The sequence below is a fragment of the Phaethon aethereus genome, assembly GCF_964289735.1.
Source record: "Phaethon aethereus genome assembly, chromosome: 8".
NCBI classification, from domain to species: Eukaryota; Metazoa; Chordata; class Aves; order Phaethontiformes; family Phaethontidae; genus Phaethon; species Phaethon aethereus.
In genome coordinates, this window is record NC_138584.1 from 22,413,285 (window position 1) to 22,439,431 (window position 26,147).

The 26,147-nt window shown below is 38.5% G+C and overlaps 1 protein-coding gene across 1 annotated transcript in view; it reads left to right on the top strand.

Annotated features, from left to right (window-relative positions):
• The window catches only part of PIGK (phosphatidylinositol glycan anchor biosynthesis class K), a gene marked incomplete at both ends in the record, with an annotated part of 76,172 nt that overhangs the window by 36,893 nt on the left and 13,132 nt on the right, over positions 1-26,147 (top strand). Inside the window, one exon of the mRNA XM_082002994.1 lies at positions 15,381-15,456. Within this exon, the coding sequence (XP_081859120.1) occupies positions 15,381-15,456 (76 nt within the window). The remainder of the gene's footprint in view (positions 1-15,380; positions 15,457-26,147) is intronic.

The window sequence follows — 26,147 nt, forward strand, 5'->3', positions numbered from 1 at the left end:
AAAATGTAGTTGGCTGCTTAGCAGTTGGCTTGAGCTAGCAGGTGTTCTTCATATTGCTGTTTTCCCCATTATATCTGTCTTTCAGGCCTTTTTCTCTCAATGTATACGGTGCATCAGTAAATACTATATTACCACGTTTCAGTCCAGGGTTCTGTGATAAGACAATAACTGCAGTGGCTAAGCAGCGCTCTAGTGAAAGTTCAGTACTTTACAGTGTGGTATATTTACTGAAATGGAAATTTTTCATTTCAAAGTGACTTATATATTCATCGATGGGGATGGGTGTGTTTGCCGCATTCATCCTAGTCTTGATAAATGCAGCAGAAGCAGGTTTTTTGTTCAGGTTTTTTTGTTTTGTTTTGGTGGGGGTTTTTTTAGGAAATAAGGCAGGGAAACATTAAAGTATAAAAAGCCTGTGCCCATGAAATGCCAATTGACCATCAGCCATAAAGAATATATGTACTAGCCACAAATAGTCAACACACACTCTGAGTTTTACAGTAAGATTTTGTTAGAATGTATAGCCTCCGTATAGTAGACATAGAAGAATTGCTGCAGAGGTATTAGACTTAAAATGCAGAAAGAAATTTTTTTTTTTCTTTGTTTGCTTGGGTAGAGGACCAGCATACTCGACTGCCATCATACACTTTTGGTTATCATTAACTCCAAAACCAGAGTAGAATTATATGGTGATGCAAGTAGAAAGGCTTCATAGTATGTGTATTAAAATACTTTGATATTCCTGCTGAAAAAAATCTGTGCCTCTTGTTGTGGTTACTTATATTGCAACAGTGTGTGTGAGTCCCACCCAGGAATGAGGACTCACTGTAGCTGAGCAATGAACATATACTGGAAAGGTACACAGCTGCCACCGTGGTGCTTACATTCAAAGTACTCTAACAATTTTGGTGACAGATATGTTGAACATTCATGAAAACATGAAAGAAAATGGCTGATTTAGAAATCAAGGTTTTTTTCCACAAAACACTTAAAATATGAAGTTAAAAGGTGCAGGACAGAATGTAAACTCTTCACTAGACTTCATATATTTCATAATATGTAGCATGCAAAATTTTGTAGAAAGAAGTCGTCTTTCGGCTGTTGGCGGCTATGTCTTTGTGCTTCCATCACTTTGGATTTTTTTTCTTGAGCATATTACTGTGCACTTGGAGTTGTTCCATTGTTTCCATAACTGTTCGTTATTCTATATGCAGGTGACAAAAGAGAAATCTGGCCTCATTATGTGTACTAACTGAATCAAGAAACTTCTAATTCTTGTTTTGTTTCATGGTTGCCTTTTAGGTATATGTGTATACACAGACACATATATATTTTTATATAGGATTGTAAAAGACCTTAGCAGGATTGGAGATTTTGTTCTTTTACATAAAGTGTATTGAGAGCCTGAAGTTTTAAAAGCTGAGTGACACATTGGCATTGTGATGTTTTCTGCTTTTCACACTCTCTTGCTGGTAGTATCTACTGATAATGAATACTTAGCATTCAGATTTACTGATACAATAGTCTGTATATTGTAAACATTTGCAGGAAATGACTTTTAAATAATGGGAGATCCTACACTGGAATAAGATGAAGACCAAGATTAGGTTAATAATACTGGGGCTTCAATTGTAGTAAAAATTGCAAATCATTTTTATGTAAACCCTTACATTTGTTTAAAAAAACAAACCATGAACAATCCTCTGACAAAAGAGTGAATTTTTTTCTATGTTTTGTTTTTGTTTTGGAAAGTAAAACCATTTAATACGTATACTTTACTGCTGTGTCTTACAAAGTCGTGGTCAACTTAAGTTTGGGCATGTTCTGACTGAATACAGAAGATTTCATTTTAAAAGCTAAAGTCCCATTTTCAAAAATAACTATTTAATATTAGTCTTTGTTAGACATTTTTGTTAGCATAATAATTCTAACTCATAAATTATTTTTACTGTTGGCAAGGTCCAACCCATATAAGTGTTCTTGAAAAATGTACTGCTTAATTTTTTAGGAACTTAATATTTCATAGAAGTAGCTTTTGCTTTATTACATTATAAAGAAGATCTTTGATGACGCTTAAACATTGCTTAGCATTTACCATGTTGATGATAAAGATGTTGCAGAATTCCTATCAACATAGGTATGGAAATAATAAACTGAAACTTCCGTAAAAAAGCTTTTTCCTATTAAATGGTTTTATCTTCTTACTCTTGTAGTAAGACAAATAAAAAACTACAGAGAATTTAAGGTAACTGAGAAGGAAATAAGGGGAGGGACATGCCTGTAGTCCTCAGAGCTGCTTCTGTTTCTGCTTTAGCCTTGTCCCTTGGAGACTCCAGGGAGAAAGGGAGCTGATGGTTTTGTGTCATACTCAGAGCTACTGCATCTGTCCCTTCCCAGCAAGAGGAGGGTGAGGTAATGGGAAATCTGGACTTGGCAGGTGTCTGAGATACTGGATTTCATATCAGGTATTTGGATTAGAAATCACCTTGGAACATTAGAAATATGTCTTGTCCAGCCTACTGTTTGGCTTTGCAACCAGGAATAACTTACATATCTAGGCATATGTCTTGCATGGGTACATCTGGCAGAGGCTGGAACTACTACAGCGTTGAATTGAGTGGAAGGAGATAGTGTCCCTGTCTCTGCCCCACAGACCCAGGCCTGGTGGCCTGCCTGGGTAGGCAGGGGAGTTCCCAAGTTTGTACACCTGCTGGGAGCTTGGCAAGTGGTGTGCATGTGTTTGACCCAGGAAAAGTAGGACTTGCTACTGCTTCTCTTCCTGGGAGTGGACCACTGAAATTGTTTGGGCTTGAAGGCTGTAAAGTTTGTAAAGTCACTGAACTTAATATAGGGCACTCTGGTTAATATGCACTGCTCTGTGGTAGACAGGAGATGATGGTCATAATACTATGAAATAAGTGAGGACAGAAAAGCAGACCATAAAATACTGATATGAAGAAAAAGGGTGACTGCTTTACACAGTCAAACATTAATAGATTCATTGTTCAACATCAGCAGACTTAGTAACCTCTAGTACCTTGGCCTAGGAGAATATAATATAGCTAAGTGTTTGTATTTGAACTTGAGGTTTCGTCTGCCATTAATAAGAACAAACAAAATCAGAATCCAGACAAAAATGTGCACGAGTCATCTATAAATAACAGAAATTCACGGTCCAGAAGATAAGACTGATAAAAAGCTTAGGAGCTACATACATTCTGTGCAGCTTTCTGTGAAGCTGTGCCCTTCTAATGCGCTTAGCAATATAATGTTACATAGGTACGTGTGTTGACAGGAGATCTAAAGCATGTACTGCTAGCTGGTTGGAATGCTACTCAGATTGGTCTGCCATGGTCACTCTTAGGAATCATAAGGGTTGGCTACAGAGAGGGACAGTACTAGTGAAAGAAGGGAAAGCCATTGGTTAAGTTTTGTGGTGTAGTGTTTTGCAGTCCTTTGTGTGTCGCCGTTGTCTGCTTTATGGAAATGTGTTACTGATCATGTTGTATCCAAAAAGATTGAATGCAACGTCTAGTGTTCAGGGGAGACTTGGTTGTATAGTAAACCATTTCTCAAAAGCCCAGAACTGTAATTTTTATGATTAATTTTCTGAGTGCCCAGTGTATAGCAAATTTCTTTCAAGAAAACCTGGGTCTATTATTGGTACCAATATGTGCTGTTTTATACACCTGTAGAAAGAAGTTAAACTGGTGTCTTTTCCTGTTACTTCCTATCAGTAGGGGCTGGAAGCTGACAGGCTGATTAGCAGCCCTGCTTTAAAGGATCTGGAGGCGGTGGTGGACACCAGGTTGAGTATGAGTCAACAGAGTACCATCATCATCCATAAGGCAAGCTGCCTACTGAGCTGCAGGAGAGGGAATATGATTAGCAGATTGAGCAGTATTGTTATTATTTCTCTTTGATGCTGGTGAAGCCTCACCTGAAACACTGTGTCTGACTCTTGGCCTTCCCCTTCAAGAAAGATGCTGAGGCAGGGGAGAGGGGTTGCCAAGATGATCAGGGCCTAGAGCACACAACCTGTGAGAGGTGGTTGAGAGATCTGGGCTTGCTTAGCCGTGAAAAGATGGGAAATGTAATAGCAGGTGGCAGTTGTTCGAAATGCAGTTATGGAGACAGTTAAGATAAACTCTTTTGGTAACAAGTGGCATTGGCTGCAAGTTGTGGCTTGGGAGGTTGGGGTTGTGCGTTAGGAGAAATACTTTTGCAAAGAGGGTAAAGTAGCACTAAAGCATGTTACACAGAGAAGTTGTGGAGCTTTTGAAGACTCAGCTAGACAAAGCCATGGCTGATCTGGTGTTGGGCGGTTGAACCGGATTATCTCTGAAAGTCCCTTAGAAACAACATTTCTGTAATTCTGTGTAATCTACATTGATGAATTGAAGTAAAGGGGCAAAAAAGTAAAGTAGGAAGCTTGAAATGGAGGGGGTAAGGTTGAAAGTCTGAGGGTGGTACGAGGCAGAGAACAGACATTGCCACTCCTATTTTGATAGATTCTTGTACTGAACTAAGCAGTCTCATGAGAAATTACAGCTGGATGGTACATTATGTGACTCATGAACTGAAAAAATAGAAATATGTACCGTAGATGTAGAAATATTGGACTTAAAATATGTGTATTACAGGGTTTTTAGAAGGTGCATGTTGAAAAGTGTAATGATATAAACAAATGCAGATATATTGTTTAATTTGAACGTAAACAGGAAGGAACAGTGGTAATTAAACAAGATATAAACTTTGCTATAAAGACTAATTGTGGCCACTAAATAATGGAATTGCTATCCTGGCACGTTCCCATGTTAATTCTTTGTTTTAAAAACATCTTCCTGCTGATTTTTCTGACTTTCTGTGCGCTGGCAGGTGGTGTTGAATTGGTCTATGTAAAGATTAGGCACTGCTGATAAACTTTCAGTTATGAAAAATGAACAAGCTTGCTTTATCCAGCTGAAAGTATAATTCTAACGTGTACTGGTAGTAGTATTTAAACTGCATGTGTGATGTGGTGGCAGGGGAGGGTTTGGTCTTTTTTTTTTTTTTTTTTTTGTGTGATTTCTGTGACATTCCGTCACAGGTTTCCAAACTAGTCATACAGCGATAAAAAACTGTGTTTTTTAACCACTCTTTTAAACATTTTCCCATGCAATTAGGAAGGACTGGATCCAAGGGGGAAATTTGCAGCCTCAGTTACTAGATACAGCACATATGCACTTCAGGATAGATTGAATGTTTGCTGAGCTAGGTGAGTGATGTACTGTTCTGACTGGTTTGGACCATCAATAGAAGCTCCTCTGATATTGCTGGACTTGTCTGTATAAACATGCCCTGAGTCTGGGAAACTTGATGGAGACACTTGGGTCTGTTTCCCCATGCCCGCACCCCCCCCCACCCCCCGCCATGGGAATGAATTAACATTAAGCAATGAGTACCTACTTTTAGCTGTGGACTCAAATGGTGATTTTTCAGTGATAGAGGAGAGACGTAGCTGGTCTTTTTATCTCCCATTTTTGATTAGCATTTTGTGCTTCAGCAGCATCATTGTGTTGAAGTTTAAATTAATTCAAAAGAGATTTTCTAATTTACCTGAAATGTGGAATATTTGAGATAACAAAATGAAGCCCTACAGGTCATGTGTTTTCTAGTAGCAGCAAAGTCAGTTCTGCTTACTTAAGCTAATATTCTTTTTAATTCCTTTCCTGTCTCTTGCCTAAGTATAAAAATAGGAGCAGGAAGAACAGAGTCCCTTCAGTGACTAAACAAATTTTGGCAGAAGTCATTGGCTAGGAAAGAGCAGAGGGACAACATTGGTCAACCTGTGTTAAAACACATTATAGACTGCTGTTACCGCTTTTTAGGATCTTGGGATGGTTCAGAATATGCGGCTTGACAAAGGTTAATCACCTGAAATTCTTTAGCTAAGTTATGTGTGGATCACATTTGTTGCAGTCTAGTTTTATCCAGTTTATGAAGCAACAGATTATAACTCAATGTGTCTGGCAGACTCTGGGAACACCAGCAGACCTGTTTATGATCAGTAGCAACAGAAATCACTGTGCATTCAGAGACTTAAGGTGTTTTTTGAACTCCAGGAACAAGTCTGTATGGCTAGTTTGGGTCAAAATCTTTCACATTTATTTGAAAAGAAATTAACACATTACAGAAAGTATTTTGTGTTTCTAAACCATAAGGTGCTTTGTTGCTTTATTCTCCAGGAATAGCACTGTCTAAAGGCCAGCACAATGAAGTAAAATACTGTTCCTTTTCAATGCAAGTCAGTAGCTTCCTTCTTTAGATAATTATAAATCTGACTGTGTCTAACATTGATTTAGTTTTTCTTTGCGTCAAAGATCATTTTTGCCTTATTTTTACCTTCATCTCCATATTGTATTGATTTTTGTGCAATCTTATTTTTAAGCCATCTTTGATAGTATGCCACCTGCTACATTAGGTTCTGCAAGCGTCATGAAGTGGAGGTCACAGCATTCATGGACCGAAGAATCTTGGTGTGCTTGGCTGTACTTGTGAAATGCTTGCATATTTCCACTGGAGACATAGCTCCCTCCTCTCCTCAGCTTTGAATATGCACTAATTGCTTAGCCATTCAAAGACGTGACTTTCAGACTCCACAGCAGTGAACTGCAAAAGGTGCACATTAGCATTCTGCTAGACAGTCCTGAAAGGTTGCCCAAGGTAAGCTGCCAGCTGTCCAGCTTACCAAAGCTCAGTACTAAGGTAGTGATACTTGCATTATTAGGTATATCAGGTTTTTAGAGGGGGACAGCCACACTCACCTGAGGAAAGGCTGCAGCAGCAAAGCATGCACTAAATGCTTTCTGAAGTAGCTGAAAGACCTGTTTTGACCCTTTAACTGAAGAAACTGGTGCAATGAAGGAGATGTTGTGAGGAAGTTCCCTGGAATGATTATACTCGTGAGTGTTTGCTTCTCTTCTTTGTGACTATCCATGTGGTAAACATGCTTATAGGCAAATCTTGCATTCCCTGAAAAAGATAAAGATTGATTAGCACACTTTTTGGGGAAGAGCAGAGGTAACCACGAACTCATCTTTTCAAGCACTGGCATTCTTCGTGTACGTTAGTGCTTCTGTTGTTTAAGCATACCCTATTCTTAAATATGTGTAAAGTTAGGATTTAGCAGATAGATCAAGTACCTGGCGTTAATCCAAGGTCTAATTTGTAATCTTCTGTAGTGTGGATATGGTAGATAAATTTCTCAATGGCCAGTTTTAAAAACTATTCGCTCAAACCCAACATAGCCCATTTCAGTCTCTCTTTAATAGGAAACCTAATAACTTTTTCTGATGTGGTGCATAAAGCTCTGGCATTTTGTTTTCTTTTTATTGCCAGATGCAAGGGTGTTCATGTATTTACAGTCAATAAAGCTATCAGTGCTATACACAGGTTTAGAGTAATAATTTCAAACCTTTCAGACTGGGGTGTCTGATTTAGGCCACTGTTGTGTTATTTGCATCCTTTGGTCACATACTGACTGTCTGATCAGTTGCAGTATTTTTGCTTTCGAGACACTTCTAGAAGTGGGACAATCTGTTCCAGTATTTTCATTCATCCTATTCAGAAGTTACCTGTCAAACAAACCAGACCACACTTTAGGAGCAGTGTGAGTCTTGTACACCTTCAGCCAATAAAGAAGGTGATACCCAAACCCATTTTTCCGTAATGCATTTTTGTCTCTGAAACCATCTTCTTTACCCTGTTCACATTCTGACTTTGATTTTGTGTAGTTTCTAAGAGAGATGGTTATATATTAGGACTTATCATCCAGGAACAATAGTTCCAAAGAGGTGCATTGTTACTTATGCATGGGTTACATGCCTGAAATAATATGTGAGCTGTCCAAACCATCAAATCTAGAGACTGTATAGGAAGGAAGAAATACTGACTATGCTATAATATAATTAGTGAATGTTTATATTTGCCCAGAGAGACAGGTTTTATGCCTTGTCCTGTTATCTAGACTTTTCTCTTTCTTGAAGTGTCTTAACAGCCCATTTCTGCCATGAGGAAACCAGCTAGTGATCACATGCTGCTCTTTTTTTCCTGTAGATTTGTAATACTTGCCTGAGATAAAATATATCTCCGCCCTAAAGCTAGTGTAGCTATTCTGTGTAGCAGACTGTAGGCTGGATTAGCACTTGTGGCAAAATGTGCCACCTCTTGATGCTAAGGATTTACTTTTCTTTAGCACATGTTGATCTCAGGATTTTTCCCATAAGACCGAGCATGCAAATATAAATAACAAATAAGATTTTTCACGAAATATCTTGACATGTTTTACTGGATTTAGATTCACTTTCCACAGTTTCTGTTTCATGCTTACTTTCCTTCATCTAAGAGCAGTCACAGTGGCAGTATAAAAATAACTCTTAAATTGAATTTCTCAAGATCCTCCTCTTCTGCTATCTCTTACTGCTTGCCACTTCTCTTCTGATTTTATGTGTCTTTCTAGTCTTCTCCCTGAAAATCAAGATCTCCTTATGCTTTGCATTACTAGCTGTCAGGCGTGATGCCGTATATGCTGATATGCCACTGTGTTAGCTTGCTTTGGCACTGTTGGCAGCACTCTGCTGTCATGCTCAATTGAGGCAGAAAGGACCATTTCTTACTGGGGAATTAATTCATGAAAAATGACTTTTGTTTTTGTAATAGAATTGTTTTGAAAGAAATTAAACGTACAAGCAAATTTGTATTGCAACAAATTAGCCCTTAATTTTATAAAGGTTTAAATGTCAAATATAAATGAACTAAACAGTGAGGCCAACTAATTTTGTGAAATTACAGCCTCAAATTGCCACATGCAATTTGAGCACAAATTCCATCAACTGAGATTTTTTTATTTTTTATTTTGGGGTTTTTTTCTGACATAGTGGTTTTGAGCAGAAGTGAATGCCACCCCAGGCATCTGGAAATTATGTCTGGAAGGAGAGTAGTTACCAATTTACTTGTGTCCTTCTTTGAAAGGGAGAGGTAAGGGCAGATGGTTGTAATGGAGATGATCTTTCTCCTGACCCGTTCTCTTCCCCCACCCTGCAAAAGAGGAGAAGTAGAACATCCTCTTCTGTGTTGACCTTTCCCCTCCCTAGTCATGGCCTTCCTATCCCTTAAGCTTTTTAGAAGAGGACTGTCTTTTACAGGTAATTCTGCCAGTCTAGGAGGCCCAATGTTAGTAGGCTACTAGTCTGAGGGCTAGCGTAAAATGAAGTAGCAGTTTTGCAGCAAGTTTCTTCCTCCTCAGTACTAACTGCCCTGATTGTGGCTTTTCTTTGATCCACTTGCTGACAAGCTAACCAGTGTCATTTTTGTAAAGACACAATACGAGGCTGCTTCTGTGCTTGTAATTAGACAGACTGATGAACTGTCTTGCAGTCATACGTGACGTTTAATTGTTAGCATGGTTCCTGTGATACTATTTTGGCTCATGCCAGTTAGCGCTCTCCTGGGCAATGTTTGCGTGGTTCAGGGCATAGTGCGTGCCTAGAGTAGCCAGTTTTGGATGCAGCCTCCTCTTTTGGGGAGAGAATTCAGCCATGTAGTTGTGAGCTATGTCATGTTGCTTGATCTTACTGGCAGCGAGCTGTCTCTGTTCTTATTAAAACAAATATTTAAAATATAGCATCTGTGTCCACTTGCAGGAGATTTTAGACTCTGGTAGTTGTTTCTGGCCTTTTCTCAGGACAGACAAGTGTGCTTGGAGCTTTCATGATGGATGCTGTTTCATAGCAGCTTTTCATATGCAGTGTTTCATTCTCTGTGCTGCTGATAGGATAGCAATTTCTTGTTGCATCATACGGTTTTCATCTTTGTTAGAAAGAATGACTGCATAAAAGAGGAAGTTGCCTTATACCTGTTATACAAATGTTTAGATCAGTAAACTGGTGCTTGCTCTGAGAAATGAAAATGAAATCTATGGAGCCTTCATAGTAATATAATTCTCTTCAAAGGAGTTTATATTGCTTATATCTGTTAAAACGAATACTGAAGGTGGTATTGCTGACTGACATAGTTATACTGGTAGAACTTTGCATGCTGAACATTTTGAAGCGCTTTGAAGCATTTTCCAAACTGACTATATACGTACTTGAAAACTGAGACCTGGAAGGTACCTCTATCACAAAGTTCAATTTCTGTCACAGGTATCATCACTTGATAGGAAAATTAAAGAGATAAATCAAGCAAAGAATGTTTTTTTTCCTCACAAAATTTTTATTTGCTTAAACTACAACCTAACTTCTAGGGGTAATTCCATTTTTTAGCTAAAAAGAATGTCACTCATATTAGATGCTTTTAATTTTCCAATGTGTAAATAGCTATGAACATGAATATAATGACAGCTCAGATCTGACTCTTGGTCAGAACCATGAGTAGAAGTGAATAAGAATAACCCTAGAAAAATATGTGTTGAAATATTCTCATAGTTGATCAAAGCTGGGAACAAAGCTTTCAGGAAAACTTTTGTGAAGCCTTATATATGCTTATGAATTTAGGGGGGAAAAAAAATCAGTCATGGTCAGTAAGAACTTGCTAATGTTTTAGGTTGGCTCAAAAATCTGCATATCCTCACAGTTAATTTTTGTTAGACAGATCTGAGTGTATGGTACTAGGAGGAGGTGCTATGTTTTTTCACTTGACCAAATGCCATGCATTGGCTTTAGATGATAGCACTGCAGTATCATAATAATGAATCACAGAATCACTAAGGTTGGAAAGGACCTTCAAGATCATCAAGTTCAACCATTAATCCAGCGCCACCATGTCCCCTAAACCATGTCCTGAAGCTCCACATCCACACATTTTTTGAACACTTCCAGAGATGGCGACTCCACCACCTCCCTGGGCAGCCTGTTCCAATGCTTGACCACGCTCTCGGTGAAGACATTTTTCCTAATATCCAATCCAAACCTCCCCTGGCGCAACTTGAGGCCATTTCCTCTCGTCCTATCACTAGTTACTTGGGAGAAGAGACCAACACCCCCTTTCAGGTAGTTGCAGAGAGCGATAAGGTCTCCCCTCAGCCTCCTTTTCTTCAGATTAAACAACCCCAGTTCCCTCAGCCACTCCCCATAAGACTTGTGCTCCAGACCCCTCACCAGCTTCGTTGCCCTTCTCTGGACACGCTCCAGCACCTCAGCATACTTCTTGTAGTGAGGGGCTCAAAACTGAACGCAGTATTCAAGGTGCGGCCTCACCAGTGCCGAGTACAGGGGCACGATCTCTTCCCTACCCCTGCTGGCCACACTATTTCTGATACAGGCCAGGACGCTGTTGGCCTTCTTGGCCACCTGGGCACACTGCCGGCTCATATTCAGCTGGCTGGCAGCCAGCACCCCCAGGTCCCTTTCCGCCGGGCAGCTCTCCAGCCACTCCTCCCCAAGCCTGTAGCATTGCATGGGGTGGTTGTGGCCGAAGTGCAGGACCCTGCACTTGGCCTTGCTGAACCTCATACAGGTGACCTCAGCCCATCGATCCAGCCTGTCCAGATCCCTCTGCAGAGCCCTCCTACCCTCCAGCAGATCAACACTCCCACCCAGCTTGGTGTCATCTGCAGACTTACTGAGGGAGCACTCAATTCCCTCATCCAGATCATCAATAAAGATATTGAACAAGACCAGCCCCAGAACCGAGCCCTGGAGAACACCTCCTGTGAGCAGCCACCAGCCGGATTTAACTCCATTCACCACGACTCTCTGGGCTCGGCCATCCAGCCAGTTCCTCACCCAGCAAAGAGTAAACCTGTCTAAGCCACAAGCTTCCAGTTTCTCCAGGAGAATGCTGTGGGAGACGCTGTCAAAGGCTTTACTAAAGTCCAGGTAGACAACATTCACGGTCTTTCCTTCATCCACTAGGCGGGTCACCTGGTCATAGAAGGAGATCAGGTTGGTCAAGCAGGACCTGCCTTTCATGAACCCATGCTGGCTGGGCCTGATCCCTTGGTTGTCCTGCAGATGCCCTGTGAGCACTCTCAAGACGAACTGCTCCATGATCTTCCCCGGTATGGAGGTCAGGCTGACAGGCCTGTAGTTCCCAGGATCCTCCTTCCGGCCTTTCTTGTAGACGGGTGTCACATTGGCAAGCCTCCAGTCTTCTGGGACCTCCCCTGTTAACCAGGACTGCTGATAAATGATGGAGAGTGGCTTGGCAAGCTCCTCCGCCAGCTCTCTCAGTACTCTCGGGTGGATTCCATCAGGCCCCATAGACTTGTGGGTGTCCAGGTGGCTTAACAGGTCCTTAACTGCTTCCTCCTGGATTATGGGGGGGTTATTGTGCTCTCAATCCCCATCTTCCAGCTCAGGGGGCTGAACACCCTGTGGATATCTGGACTGGCTATTAAAGACTGAGGCAAAGAAGGCATTAAGTACCTCAGCCTTGTCCTTGTCCTTGGAGACAATGTTCCCTGCCATATCCAGTAAGGGGTGGAAATTCTCCTTGCCTCTCTTTTTGTTGTTAATATATTTGTAGAAGCATTTTTTATTATCCTTTACAACTGTGGCCAGACTGCGCCCTAGCAGGGTTTTTGCCTTTCTAATTTTGTCCCTGCTTGACCTAACGAGATCCTTGTACTCTTTGTGAGTTGCCTGTCCCTTCTTCCAGAGGTGATAAACTCTCCTCTTTTCCCTGAGTCCCAGCAAAAGCTCCCTGCTCCCTGAAGACTACACTGTTACTGTCAAATTTGTAAAGATCATTTACTGTGAGTTATTCTTGCACTTTTGCCCAAAAGATGCCCAAAACTTATTGATATGCTGCTTTATCATACCTGCTAGCTCAAGTTACTGACTTGCTCCAGGTAGAGGATATAGTTGGGCAATATTTCATATGGCTTTTTTGTCAAGTGTTTGGAGCTTCCATGCTTTAATTTATGCAGTTTAATATAAAAGATTGAGATACATGCTCATCCACTTGAGGGGGATTATCTGCAGGAGAGAAGAATCAAAACTCTCTTTTGTAGACTTGACAGCTAGCACATCACTGAGTACATATACAAGAAGATCATGGCATTTAAGCAAAAATTTTGAGAGAACAGTTCTAAACTTATCTTAAAAAATGCTTGTGTGTATACATATTACAGTGTGGGTACATATATGTAGACACATGTAGGTATTATATATAAATATTATAAATATAATTATATATATTATGTAATACATACATTTAAAATACATGTTTATACTATTCTTCCCTCCCTGTTTCTTTAGTAAAGCTTCCTAAGGCTCAAGATTATCTTGATATTTTTTCTCTATCTTTTTTAATCCTTTGGCATTTTAAGAAAGGTCTTTTTTTTCTGCGACTGACAAGGAGGGTGTTTGACGATGCAAGGGAATGCTGACTCTGTCTAGACAGAAAACATTGCCAAATGTACAAAGTCCTTGATAGAACAGACAAGCTTTTTTGTTTTTCCATCCTTCTGCTAACTTTCAGTTTGTAGTAGTTGTAGCTGTTACTTGCAGCTTCCAGTATTTAATTTTGGGATTTGAGATACTGGGGGTTTTTTTCCAGATTTGCAGTGTCCCTGTAAAGACTGTAGAGATAAGTGTTCAAGATATTGATGACTATTTTGTTCTGTGTACAGTGGTTTCATATCTAGAACTATGGCTAAGAAATGGCTTTATGTAGCTGGTATCTATATATCAAGGTGGTGTGTCAGCTAACAGGCCTCCAGTAGAAGTCCTCTCAAATTCACACGGACTGTGGGCAGCTAAATAGACAGTGGTATGTTTGCCAGTCAGGACTCTGCAGATAATAAAAAGTAGAAAGAAAATGAGTGGAAAGGTTCCTTCTGCTCACCGCAGTGGAGTTGTGGAGCTCACTCTAAGCTCTGACGGTTGTGTTGGACTATAACAGCAGTATGTTATACTCATGTTGTGAGTACAAATTCATCATTGCCATGATACTCCAAAACCTCTAAAAACTGTGTAAGTAAATGAGCTGTTTCAGTAGACCAGCTTCAGTAGTTCAGAGCTTGCTTACTTAATTTTGCTTACACACATTAAGCAGTTTTTGACAGGCTGTCACTGTGACCTTTGAAATACTGCCGCCTCTTTTGTTCTCTGCTTCTACATTTCTTGTACAGTGGGACTTTCATACTTCCTCATACTCCATTCACTACAGATTTCTGGGTATTCAGGCTCTTATTTGGAGCTTAAAAGCATTCCAAACCACAACAAATTCAGAAATGGCAAAGGGAAGAGAGATGCATTCATTGTCCTCTCTTAAAAGACAGCTACAGCCTGTTGGCTCCCAGTACAGAGTCTAAGCCTGTAGTTTCTGGCTCTTACCTGTCAGCCAGTGTGCAGGTAAACTAACCCAGCAAGCGTGTATCATTTTTTACTAGAATGGGTATAAAGTAGTGATTCGAGCTTGGAAAATAATGTCTTCACCATAGGTTTTGTCTGAAAGTAGTTCTCCTTTAACTTTATAGAAAGGCCTTGCTTATATAGGGATCTTCTCCCCTACCCCCCCTTCATTTCTTGTCGTATTACTCAAATTCCTATATTCAGAACTTTTCAGAAAGATTGAGGAATAACTGATGAAAACGTTGAATAATACTTTGAAAATGTAGCACATGCTGTGCGGTTCCAGTAGCAGAAAACAGTATGGTTTAAGGGTTTAAAACATGCTTTCATATTAATTTACTAGCATTTAAATATTCTTTTAAGAGTCTGCTTATGGATTCTGAATTTTCAGTTGCAACTACAGTTTATTAGAAATTTAAAGGGATATGATGCATTTTCTTTGTGAAACATTCTGCTCTTTTTGTTGATGCTAGTTCTTTGGCTTATTTGAAACCAGTAGTACACACTACTGTGCCGGCAGGTTTGTTGTGGTGAACTTTTAGCACAACTGAACACTGACTTGCAGCAAAAATGGAAAATGGAGAATAATTCCCCTCTTACCTTTTGAGATGGTCATATTTGAATTATGTTGGCAGAATTGCGTGAAGAAGCTTGTATTGTTAACAATGCTGAATTTGCTCTGTAAACACATAAGACTCTTTTTCCTGTGGGGATTTCAGCCCAGCTTTTACCAGCACTTTGTTAGTGTAAAGCTAAATTTAAATGTTTTCTTATGTTTCTGCTGCTAAATACGTGTTTTATGTGCTTTGGTCAGAGAAGAAATCCACGGTTACACACATTTCTGTTTACTATAAATCTATTCTTTCAGTCAACTTTGTAAGAAATACATTCAATTAAGGTCTTAAAAGAAACTTTTTTTTCATCTTAAGCACAATAATCTGTCAGATATCACACTCTGTACCTGAAGCTCTTAAATTTCAGTAATTTAACTTGGTAAACATAGTACTAACTTTGATAAATGTTAACTTAATTTCTTCCCAGGCTTCCAAAGGATGAGTTGGCAACAGAACCGCTAAAATATGCTGAACAACTTCCTGTAGCGCAGATAATACACCAGGTATGTCTTTCTATTTTAAGGATTTTCTTGGAGAATAAACAACATCTGTAGTAAAATCTGCTTTTCTAGGTCATACAGAATCAATGTCCTCCTGCTGGAAGTATGTAAAAACAACATACTCTTGTTAGATGACAACTGTTGAATTATAAAAGTCTTACTCTGAACACGGTAAAAAGATGCTTGCTGCATGATACAGCTGACACTTTAGGGGTTAAATTGTTGTGTGTCTACTGATATTTAAATGGAAAAAAAATCCATTATGATTTCCTCAAATTTGCGTCTTGACCTAAATGATATTCCCCTTCCTGAAAAAGCAGCTGAAGTATAGAGTCATTATTGTGGAATAATTGTCATGATGAGTTGAGTAGGGAAAACAATCTCCGCTCCTAAATACAGTTCTGAATTAGCACTATTTCTGTTCCTAACTATAGCAGTGTCATACCTTCTGCTTTGCCCAGGGTTTTTTGTTTGCTTTTTGTTTTGCACAATAAAAAAAAATAAAGATTGAGATTTTGCCTAGATTGTGCCTTCTAACTGTGCATTTAAAATCAATACTGTTCCATTGATTTAGGTAAACAAATGAGGGATGATGTGGACATCTGAGCTGGGATTGAATAGCAGGCTACAGTTTTTATTATAGCATGTCTTCCTCCCCCCTACCCCCCCTTTATGGCAAGGAGGAAGAAGACATCTTTTCTGTGCAGAACATTCTGTAGTCCCTTCTTGCTCTTTTCTCAAAGTTTGCTTCTCAGTCTGTCCTGCTGGTAGATTAGATGCTCAGTCTGCATTCGCATGTCTTCTCATTCTTCGCTGTTAGCCACAGTGGGCTCTGCGTATTTTGTGGAAACACCCATGGCCAAATAACATAAAACATGTGATATACTGTAAAACACAAGTATTGAGACTTAGCATCTCCTTTCTTGGTGATGCTTTAAAGAAAACAAAAAGACCTGCTCTGGTGCAGTCATTTGTAACTGTCTCAAAAAAAAAAAAAATTTAGCTTTGTAGATGTGAGTCCTGCTTCAGAGACAGGTAACTGTGGTTTTCCCAAGTCAGGCCTGACTAGGTCGAATTACTGTTTTTGTAAATGGTACCTTGGCAGTATGGAATTTTCCAGGTAATTGAGTATACACTGAAAAATTGACCTGAAAGTTGGGTAAGGTAATGATGGTTCATCATTGGAGACAGAATGGTACAGTCCATTCACTGCCTTGAGATAAGCAAAACTTCCAACCTGAGAACTGTGATTTAATGTTGGTCAGGGTAGCAATAGCCAGATAGACAGTGTGAGATAAAGCTGTGGTTTCAGACTGAGCTGGTTTTGAACGGTTAAACATCAACAGGAACAAATAGAAGTCCACTAAATGTCAAAGTTGCTTACAAAATCCTATTGTCTTAATTATTATTGTAGATCTTTCCGAATACCTTTGTCAATCAGTATTTTTTAGCAGTTGAGTCACATGCTGCAGGCAGTGCTGGTTTTACCTTAAAGGAAACATAAGCTTTATTTTAAAATTTTAAAGTGTACAGGTCTTTTCTGCAAGATGTAAACACAAGGGGTTTAAAAACTTTTTGGCTGAAATCTGCACCTCTGGGAAGAATCTCTGATGTGTTCAGAACATGGAAGATTGGAAATCAGGACTAGTTTGTATGTCAGGAACTCCCTGGTGTTGTCAGAGCTTCAAATGACCCAACAGTCTGCAAATGTCACATTTTAAATTCTGTCTTCATGCCTGACTCTCAGCATAAATGAATTAAACAGCAGAGCAGGCAGCCAGTCAATATGTTCTTAACAGTGAGAGTGAGCAATGAAACAGTTTGGGGGTTGTTTGGAATCAGTAAATAGAAACTGCACGGAATGGCTCACCTGGAGGAAAATCTCAAATAGGAAACAGAATTAACCTTTAAGTTGGTCGACCAGACGAAATGTCATAGTAATATTTTTACAACATTAGGTGGGTAATAACCACAGAGGGTTCATTTGGCTACTGTGTGTTATACTGCAATACAATATTGCACTGTGGAAAGGCAAAAATATATTTTTAATCTACTCTTATCTGTTTGCTATAGCAAATTTACTGATAGTATAGAGCTGCAGTCCACACAAGGCAGCAAAACAGACCCAACAGATCTGCCAATATCTCTGATCTAGAGAAACAGAATAAAATGACCATTGTTTAGCTACCATGGTAGGGAGTCAGTCATCATGCCCTGGTTTTGTATTATTGTGATGCCTTTTTTGAGCCTCAAGGAGCTGTAATCAGCTAAGCATACTTTGTACCAGTGTCCTGGTGAATTAGCACTGCAAAGATTATAACGTACCATTTCTGAGGGACCTGTGACAGTTCGGACACGTAGTGCAAGGCCCGTGTTAAGTTTTATATGAACAAATATTTTTTACTTTAAGAAAAAAGAAAGAAATTATAAGAAATAAAAATTAACATGAGTAAAAACAGTGAATAGTACTTGTGGTATGATGCTTTATCCAAATGTGTAACCATGCTGTTTAGTATGGGTCTTTGTTGTTGTTTCTGTATCACATGTAAGGTTTCTATCATGTTAAGCTCTAGTTTGTTTACCTTTAGGCAGAAATAAAGGCATCAGTAATGTATATTTATAGCATATTTAAATAAATATACATTAAAATTTCACAATGGTAGACAGGTATCCTAAATCAGTATAATGCCAAAGTACATTTTAATTATAGTTAGTAGCCAACATGGCTGCTAATTCTATCCAAATTTTACGGTAAATTTATTCTCCTCAATGCTACTAAAAGGCTACATGTTTTCCTTGGGCATTTACATGTGATTTCTAACATTCTTTTCAGAACTTCATCTCTGGTATTCTAAAAAAATATTATACTAATGAACAGAAATTACCTTTTGATTTCTAATCTGGTTATTCCACAAGAAAATTTCAGACTTAGTACATTCTAAACTATTTAAGAAAAGGACACCCAGAATCTGATTTTGGATTGATCTTAAACTTTATGATACTGGTAATTGTTTAATATTATAGCGGTATAAAAAAAAATTAATAACAACCCTATAAAGTTCATGATTCCGATTCTCAGAAATGTGTTATTTAATGCTTTAGACCATGGTTAATCAAAAAGACAAATGTGAAGAAATGAAAATAAATAGCAGAATGAAAACAAATACCAACATTTAAGCCACTAGTTTTTAGACTAATCAAAATCAGACATTTGTAAATAAAGTAGCTGTCTCCATTTTCAAAAACAAGAAAAAACATGTGTTTTTAACAGAAATAAAAAACCACTAGTACTTGGTAAAGGAATGCAGTCATTAATATAAACTTCTAAAATGGCACAGGTTAAGCTTTCAGAGGAATACATACATAAGACTGCTTTTAATGAAGTTCTTTGTGTACAGCCATGCATACAAGGCTGCTACTTAGAGTCGGTTTATGAATAGTAAGGCAAAAAAAAAAAAAGGAGAAAAAGGAGAGACTACTTTAATTGTGCAGTTGTCTTTAGTTGGAACAGGTCTGGTGAAAGAACAGGAGAAACTGCATTTGAGAAGATTGTTTTCATTTATCATAAAGGATATTCATTGCTGGCCTTCCAACTCAGCAAGGTATTTTACTAAAAGTACCTAACTTTAGTGCCAGTGCTCGTGCTCTGAATGTCACTATGTCTTAATATATTTTGCCTAACTGGGATTTAGGATATCGAAGAGACTTAAATTGTTACAGGTGTCTTACTGATGGAAGAATGTTTTATTGATGAAAGGCACATTTTGGTGGGTAAATGCCAGCTCTCCTAATGTTGCTATAATTGAAAACAAAATGAAACGGCAAATTCAGACCACGATCAACTTGCGTACTTATTTTAGGCCTTTGTAAAATATCGAGCAGATATATTAACGTGCTGCTAAAACAGGATGATACTCTAGGAAACTAACTTCCAGCCCATAGTGGTGATTGCACAATTGACTTAAAATTTGACATGGCTGCAGTTGCACATTTACTTAAAAAATAAAGAGTTCCTAGGTGTTTCCTCGTGTAGGGGCATGCATGGGGGAATGTTAGATATAATCTCTAATTAAATTGGATTGAGTTTCCTTTTGGAGGTATGTGTTAAGTTTGTTTTGCAGAGTTTTTAACCAGTGCATTTCTGTAGCCTCTCTGTAGAAGCCTTAGTGGAAAATGCCTTCTGTAATCTCAGGAGATCACTGGGGATAAGTAAATATGTCTCTTTGTTCCAGACTCCAGTTGAGCAATTCATGTGACCACCATTAGCTTTGCTCAGTTTAGACTCGGAAGATGTTAGGGGGTTGCCACACCCAGTCTAGTTTGAGGGTATTGAGTGCGGTCCACAATAAGGGAAATAAAATAAAAAATTTCAGAAAGAAGATGTGAGGGGGCTCTCCGGAGTTATAGATGGACAGGCTGATGATCATCAAAGATGACTGTAGAGTTGCAGTTCTGTATAAAGTTTTGCAAGAAGGTCTTTGTTTCCATAATTTCTGGGCTTCTGTAATGAATTCCGCCCCCCCCAATAAAAACATTTTGCTTTGAAGATTAATTTTTATTCATTTTTGGGACTTCATTATCACATAGTAGAGGGGTGTTACTTTATTGCATTTGTTGATGTTATTCCTGTTTCACGCTGATTTAAGTGAGAGAGGTTTTCTTTAGCAGCATTTGGCAGAAATTGTTGGAACAGTATTAAGAAAATAGAACACACCATGTTGTATAGATTTTTTTGAAGTATTTTTTGATTATCTATAACACTACAATTTTAGCTCTCAGACTTAAATGTTTCACACACATTAATTTCAAGTGGTTTTATGTGCCTTACGATCTTAGTGAAATGCTCGCTATGAAAATTGACCCATCACATGCTGATAGTGTCTTGAAAGCATAGCTTTAAAATTCACTTGTGCCTTGCCTCACCTCATATCTGCCCTATAGCGGTTGTTACGTTTCAAGGGGGGCCTCTCACACTTGGTCTACATCTGCCCTGATGGTTGAGTCTTGGTTCCTAGTTATGTTTTATAAAAACCATTAGTGGTGTTCAGAACTTTGGTGACGATGCAAGGTGTTTTAATAGCACAGCTTTAGCACAGATTTTGACTTTTTTGATGCAGACAGTAATTTTGGTTTATGGATAATAATTTATTAAAAGTCTTAAAGTACTTTGATAAGTGATACTTGCATTTTACAGTGACTTTACAAGCTAAGAGGTTCAAAAGCAAGTTGTGATACTTAGATGTGTAAAGTTTTAGACACAGCTATTTATATATTGGCTGAAAATCCATTCCTGTAGCTGTGTTTGAAAATAACTTTAAAGCATAGCTTGCTTTTTAAAACTCTGGTCATAGTATTCAGCTAGATGATGTCAAAGTTAAAAATATGACCTTCAACCAAAAGGTCTAACTTTTGCTGCACCTCTTAGTACAGACACAGGTCTCTTCAGGAATGCTTTTCTTTGTCAGAACTGAATGAGGGGTGATTGAGAATTGAATTTTTCATATCAAAGATTAGAAAGCGCTCTCACTTTAGAATTCAATTTTATTGTAACAAAATACATTATGTAGCTACCCAACAGAAAATCTTCTGGCATGTCACCTTGCACGAGGATACCTGTCTGGTCAGGTTTTACTTTTGAAATCCTGAGCATCGTACTGAAGACAGTATTGTCACCTTACCGCTGCTACTTCTTGTGACCACTTTGGGGTATATGGAGAACAGCAGCCTGTTCTGGCAGCATTCATGTCTGCCTTTTCCAGACTAGAGGTGAGAAAAGCTATTTCTGATGCATGTCATGGAAATATGTTGACACCCTCTTCCTCACCAGGTGACCTAAAGTCCTTTTTGGGACTCAGGCATTCTGACTATATTCATGGCAGAACTAAACCCAGGTGTTCTGTACACAACTTTTGCTGAACCAGCCTTTCTTCATCTAGGGCACTTGGGGTATATAGGACTTAGAAATTAATGTGTTTTACTGAGGATTGGGGGGTTTTTTTTGCAATTCCTTTTCTGTATTAGACATGTGTTTGTGAATTGTGTAACCTCAAGGTGGTTTGCCTGCATTTTATAACTCTAATGGAAGTGGTCTCAAGTGGAATCATGACTGGATGTTATCCAGTAAATAACAACTTGCTTCTTTCCCTAAACTATAACCGTATGTGGATTGAATTGCTCTCACTGTTGCATAAATTAGATTATTTAAATTTTTTTGGCTTCCTTTGAATTGAATGCTACTTAGTAGGAAACTCTGTGCTCAAAAGGAGCAAAACAAACTTTCTGTGAAAAGCTATTACTGCATGTGTTTTCTAGCCACCAAACTAAATATGTCATAGAGCAGCAAAGATACTCCTGCCAACACTGTGTGCTACTTGGTGCATATAGGTGCTTTGAAGCTTACTCCCTAATATTTCTTCTAACATTGAGGTTGATTAAAAATCTTGTGGGTAGCAGAGTCTTGCTGTGTGTATGAGTCATGTAACATAGGCAATGTGTACCTTTAGAGAATGAGTGCTTAATTATTTTGATTGTACTGTTTTCTAGAAATAATAAATCAGCAGTGGAATAGTCCCCTGTTTCTCTAACTTACTCCAAGAAATCACGGAACACATTCTTAACTTGGTTGTAGCTGGTACGGGTCTGTTACTGGCAAAACTTTAAACCAGAAATATTTTCAGGCATTTTTGCATCTAGTGAACTACTGCAGAGTCAGTGATGGTATTCAGGACCATCATGTGTAAGCTGGTAGTCCACACAAACAATAAGGTTGTCTCTCTTTTTTTCTTACTCAGAAATTAAGTAGCATGTTTGCCTAATGAAATCCCATAAACACAGTTGGAATATTTCTCAGTGTAGCGTAAAGTATTTTTGTAGAAGATTTAAACTATAATTTTTTTTATTTGCTGTTGTTTTTCTCATCAGTTCTTTCTGGTCACAGAATATAATGATGTGGAGTTAGCATAAATTAGTGATGATCTGTTCTTAGAGACAAGGCGCAGCTGCTTTTCTTTTGTTATGTTTTTCATCAGAGCATGAGGGAAACCCTCTGGAAGCAGAGACCTAGTAAAGCAGTCTCTTTTCTTCCATCTTCCTGTTAAAGGACTGTTGTGGGTGATCACTCTTTGCCTATGCAGGATCATTATTTTACTGTTTCTCAACCACAGGAAAGGTTCTGCTTCTTTATCTCTTTGTTAAAATATTAGATGGAAGCTCTCCTCTTAGTCTTCAAGATACAATAAGGATAAGTATCTTAGAACTATTTTTGTTTCAAACGCTGCCTCCCAAATCTTAAAAAATTTAGCAGTAATTATGAGGAAGTTAATTTCTGTAAGGATAGACTACCGCAATATTCATGCATGGGGAACTTCTCTTTTGTCTGCACACAACCCTGCTTGGCAGAGCCAGAAAAGAAGCATGAGTGGTTTTTATTGCTGACCAAGCTTTACAGGGGAACTGAATGTAGTATTTAATTCTTCCAATTATAGCTGAATACAATGGTTTGAATAACTAAATGCATTGAAAGGTATCTTGCATGAGCAACCTGAACAGTCAGTTGTGCGGGTTTTGTTTTTAACTGTTTCCTACTAGAAATATCACACTGAACATTTTCTGTAAGCCAAGAAGGGGGAACTTTGCCACGGCCTGTTTCAGCTGCCCAGAGACATTGGAGATGGAGGATGGTAGCTGTTTCTTGCCAGAAATGTTGTATGCGTAGTTCAGCATTTCTTCCCTGTTTATGCATTACAACATGTAACTTCACCTCCTTCCTTGCATTTTTTTAAAAAGAAACCAAAGGATATTTTACGAACATTAAACGAATGATCTGTTTTTTTCCTATTACACAGCTCTATTAAGAACAGTTAGTTGAGCAGTTATCAAAATGCTCTGTTTGATGGAGATGTACATTATTAGCTTGTGTGGGCGTCAGTAGGGTCCTGTCTCTGCTGTTGTGCCTTGGAATGTGAATTTATCACTTCCTCACAGAAGTGGCACCCAGCAAGTGACCCCTAGACCATGCTCTCCATCAAAGATAGTCACCTCTTCAGGGAGATGCAATAGCAGAAATGCATGCAACTGCTGCAGTGTTTTCAAAATGACCATTTTAGACTGTACAAATCCTGCAGCCTGGACAAAGAAGTGTAGCACCAAACTGTTAAGTTTTCTGAGGTCATGTCTTTTTTCTCTTTCCTTGACCTATGAAAACCGTTATATTTAAAGATTGGCATTGTATCTTCATTCTTCTTTGGCACAGGGTGGGAGATCAGTTTGACAGACAGCTTGGAGTAATGCAACTAGGGGCTGCCCCTCAAGTGGCCACACTCTACTTTCCCCTGTGTTAGAGTCCTGTGGTCATTAAGCACAGCAGTGAGCTGAAAACTACTGCTTTAAAAAAAAAAAAAAGGGCATTTTTCAGGCTGGGTGGGTATGTGACTGCAGAATTTCTAAAGCCAACTAGAATAGGTAGTATCAGCCAAAACTGATAAAGTGTATGTATATTCCCTGAAAATTTTTGTGTATATTTCTTGTGAGCAGATGAGAGAGAGTGAAAATAATTGTTACTCTGGAAAGTTGAAATGGGAATATATTTAAGGCTTTTATGCATATCATGGGAGTGCTTAGTTTGCCCTTGAGAATGCTGGTAATATGAGGCATTATATGTGAATGTAGCATCATGCATTTCATGGATTGTGAGACATCAGTTTCATACCTAACAGCATATAGAATTGTTAGATGTACTATTAAAAAAGATATGAAAAGATACCCCGTCTCTATAGTAGCTGTAATTGTTAGAGCTGCCACATTGGATTTGCAGCTTCTTTAAGAGGTAATTCCTGTAATTGTTTGTTTTCAATAAGCACTATCTAAGATGTAAAATGAAGGAAGAGGTTCAGGAAGTGACTGTAACATGCCAGGCATTACAGAGTGCTGTAGATCTTTTGGTTTACTCATCTGAACTTCAAATAATGATGTTTGAAGGGTTCGTAATAGCTGTATGACCATGAACTCTCAGAATTATTATTTCTTATATTTAAAAAAAAGATTTCTGCTTTTTTTTTCAGCTGAATCAGCCATGTGTTTGAAGATCCGGAACGCACAAACCTTTCAATATGCACCATTGACCTTTTGATGTCCTTATTTTAGCTTTGGACTTCATTGTGCCATGATCCCCTTTTGTGGTGCTTTTACAACCTGCTCACAACTGTGATTTTAAGACTGTGGTTATTGTTTCTATTGTGCTGTAGCTATGCTCAGAGCTTTACAGAAAGAGATAGATTCAAAAATGCTTACAGCTTAAAGTCAACTTCACATAGCATGTTGGCAGAAAGCAAAACAAAGTTAACAGTGACAGATTTTGATTTGTTGACTAAGGCCATAAAGTACCGTTATGTTAATTTCTTCTGAGTTTCTGCACAAAGTACATAGATACTTTCATTTATATTCTCCCTTCTTTGTGGCTATATTGAAATCAGAAAGGATGACTAGAAGAAGGGAGTGAGTAGAGGCTGGTAGATGTTTAATCAAAATATTGTAATTATAGGGGGGAATGTAAATGAGGAGGACAATTATGGCATGTTAGTACGTGATTACAGAAAGTATGCACGGTATTACAGCTGTTACTGAAGAAGCAATATGCACGTGTCCCAGGGGTCTCAGTTGCTAACGTCATGTGAATTGTTGCACAGTGCTATAGATTAAATATCAATAGCTATCTCACTTTGTTTTGGGCAGCTGGTATTAGAACTGCTGCTGTTGCTGCAAATGTAAGGAGGTTATTTTTAAGTGAGCTCTGTGATTTGAGACTCTTTGCTTTCCTTTTTGGTCATAATAAGCTTGGCTAATGTCAGAGCTTTTTTGCTAAAATTATCTCTCCAGCCATTTTCACTCTCAACACTGTAGTCCTCTGTTAAGCATGTAATTCACTTTATTATTCTTTACTTCTCTGAGATATTTTTTTTTTTGATACACTGGTCTGCATTCACTTGCATTGGTCATTTATAAGCCTGGATTCTTAGATGTTCTGACTCTTTTTGTATTTGTCTGCACTAGACCCCATTTATTTGCTGTTCCTTCAAATATTGGAAAAGTGAATACTATTTAGGTCACTGTGGTGAGTTGTCTCCAGTGGGGATAACTGAATAGGTTTTCAGTGCATAATGGTATGCAAATGATATACCTCTGCATCACATGGGAATAGACTAAATATATGCACGAGCTTTCTGTGACCTTAATAGGTTTGTAGGCATCATAATACACCATGTGCTGCTGTAGCATAGTATCTGATGTACAAATATTTCAACTGTGGTTGAGGGCAAAGAAATGGATGAAATAACTCTGTGAATTTAGTATATGATCCACACACCTTTCTGTGTATGGAAGTGTATACCAGCAATACAGCTGATTTACTTTTGTAACATAAGCAGTAGGTTTTAATAACAGTCACCATTAATAAAACAGAAGATGTTTAATGTCTTACGCTTAGAACACTCTAATTCATTACATTGATAGAGTGTCTTCATGCACGTGCAAGATGAAGCTGAAAAACGTACAGTAAAATGATAAATAAGCTACTCCATTAGACCATTTTTATGTTTATGATGTTTCACATGTAGAAGTACCTTTTAAAAATTTTGCTTCTTTTTAGTTTATTTTTATTACAGGTTCAGGAAGTAGATGCTGCATTTAAAAAACCTTTG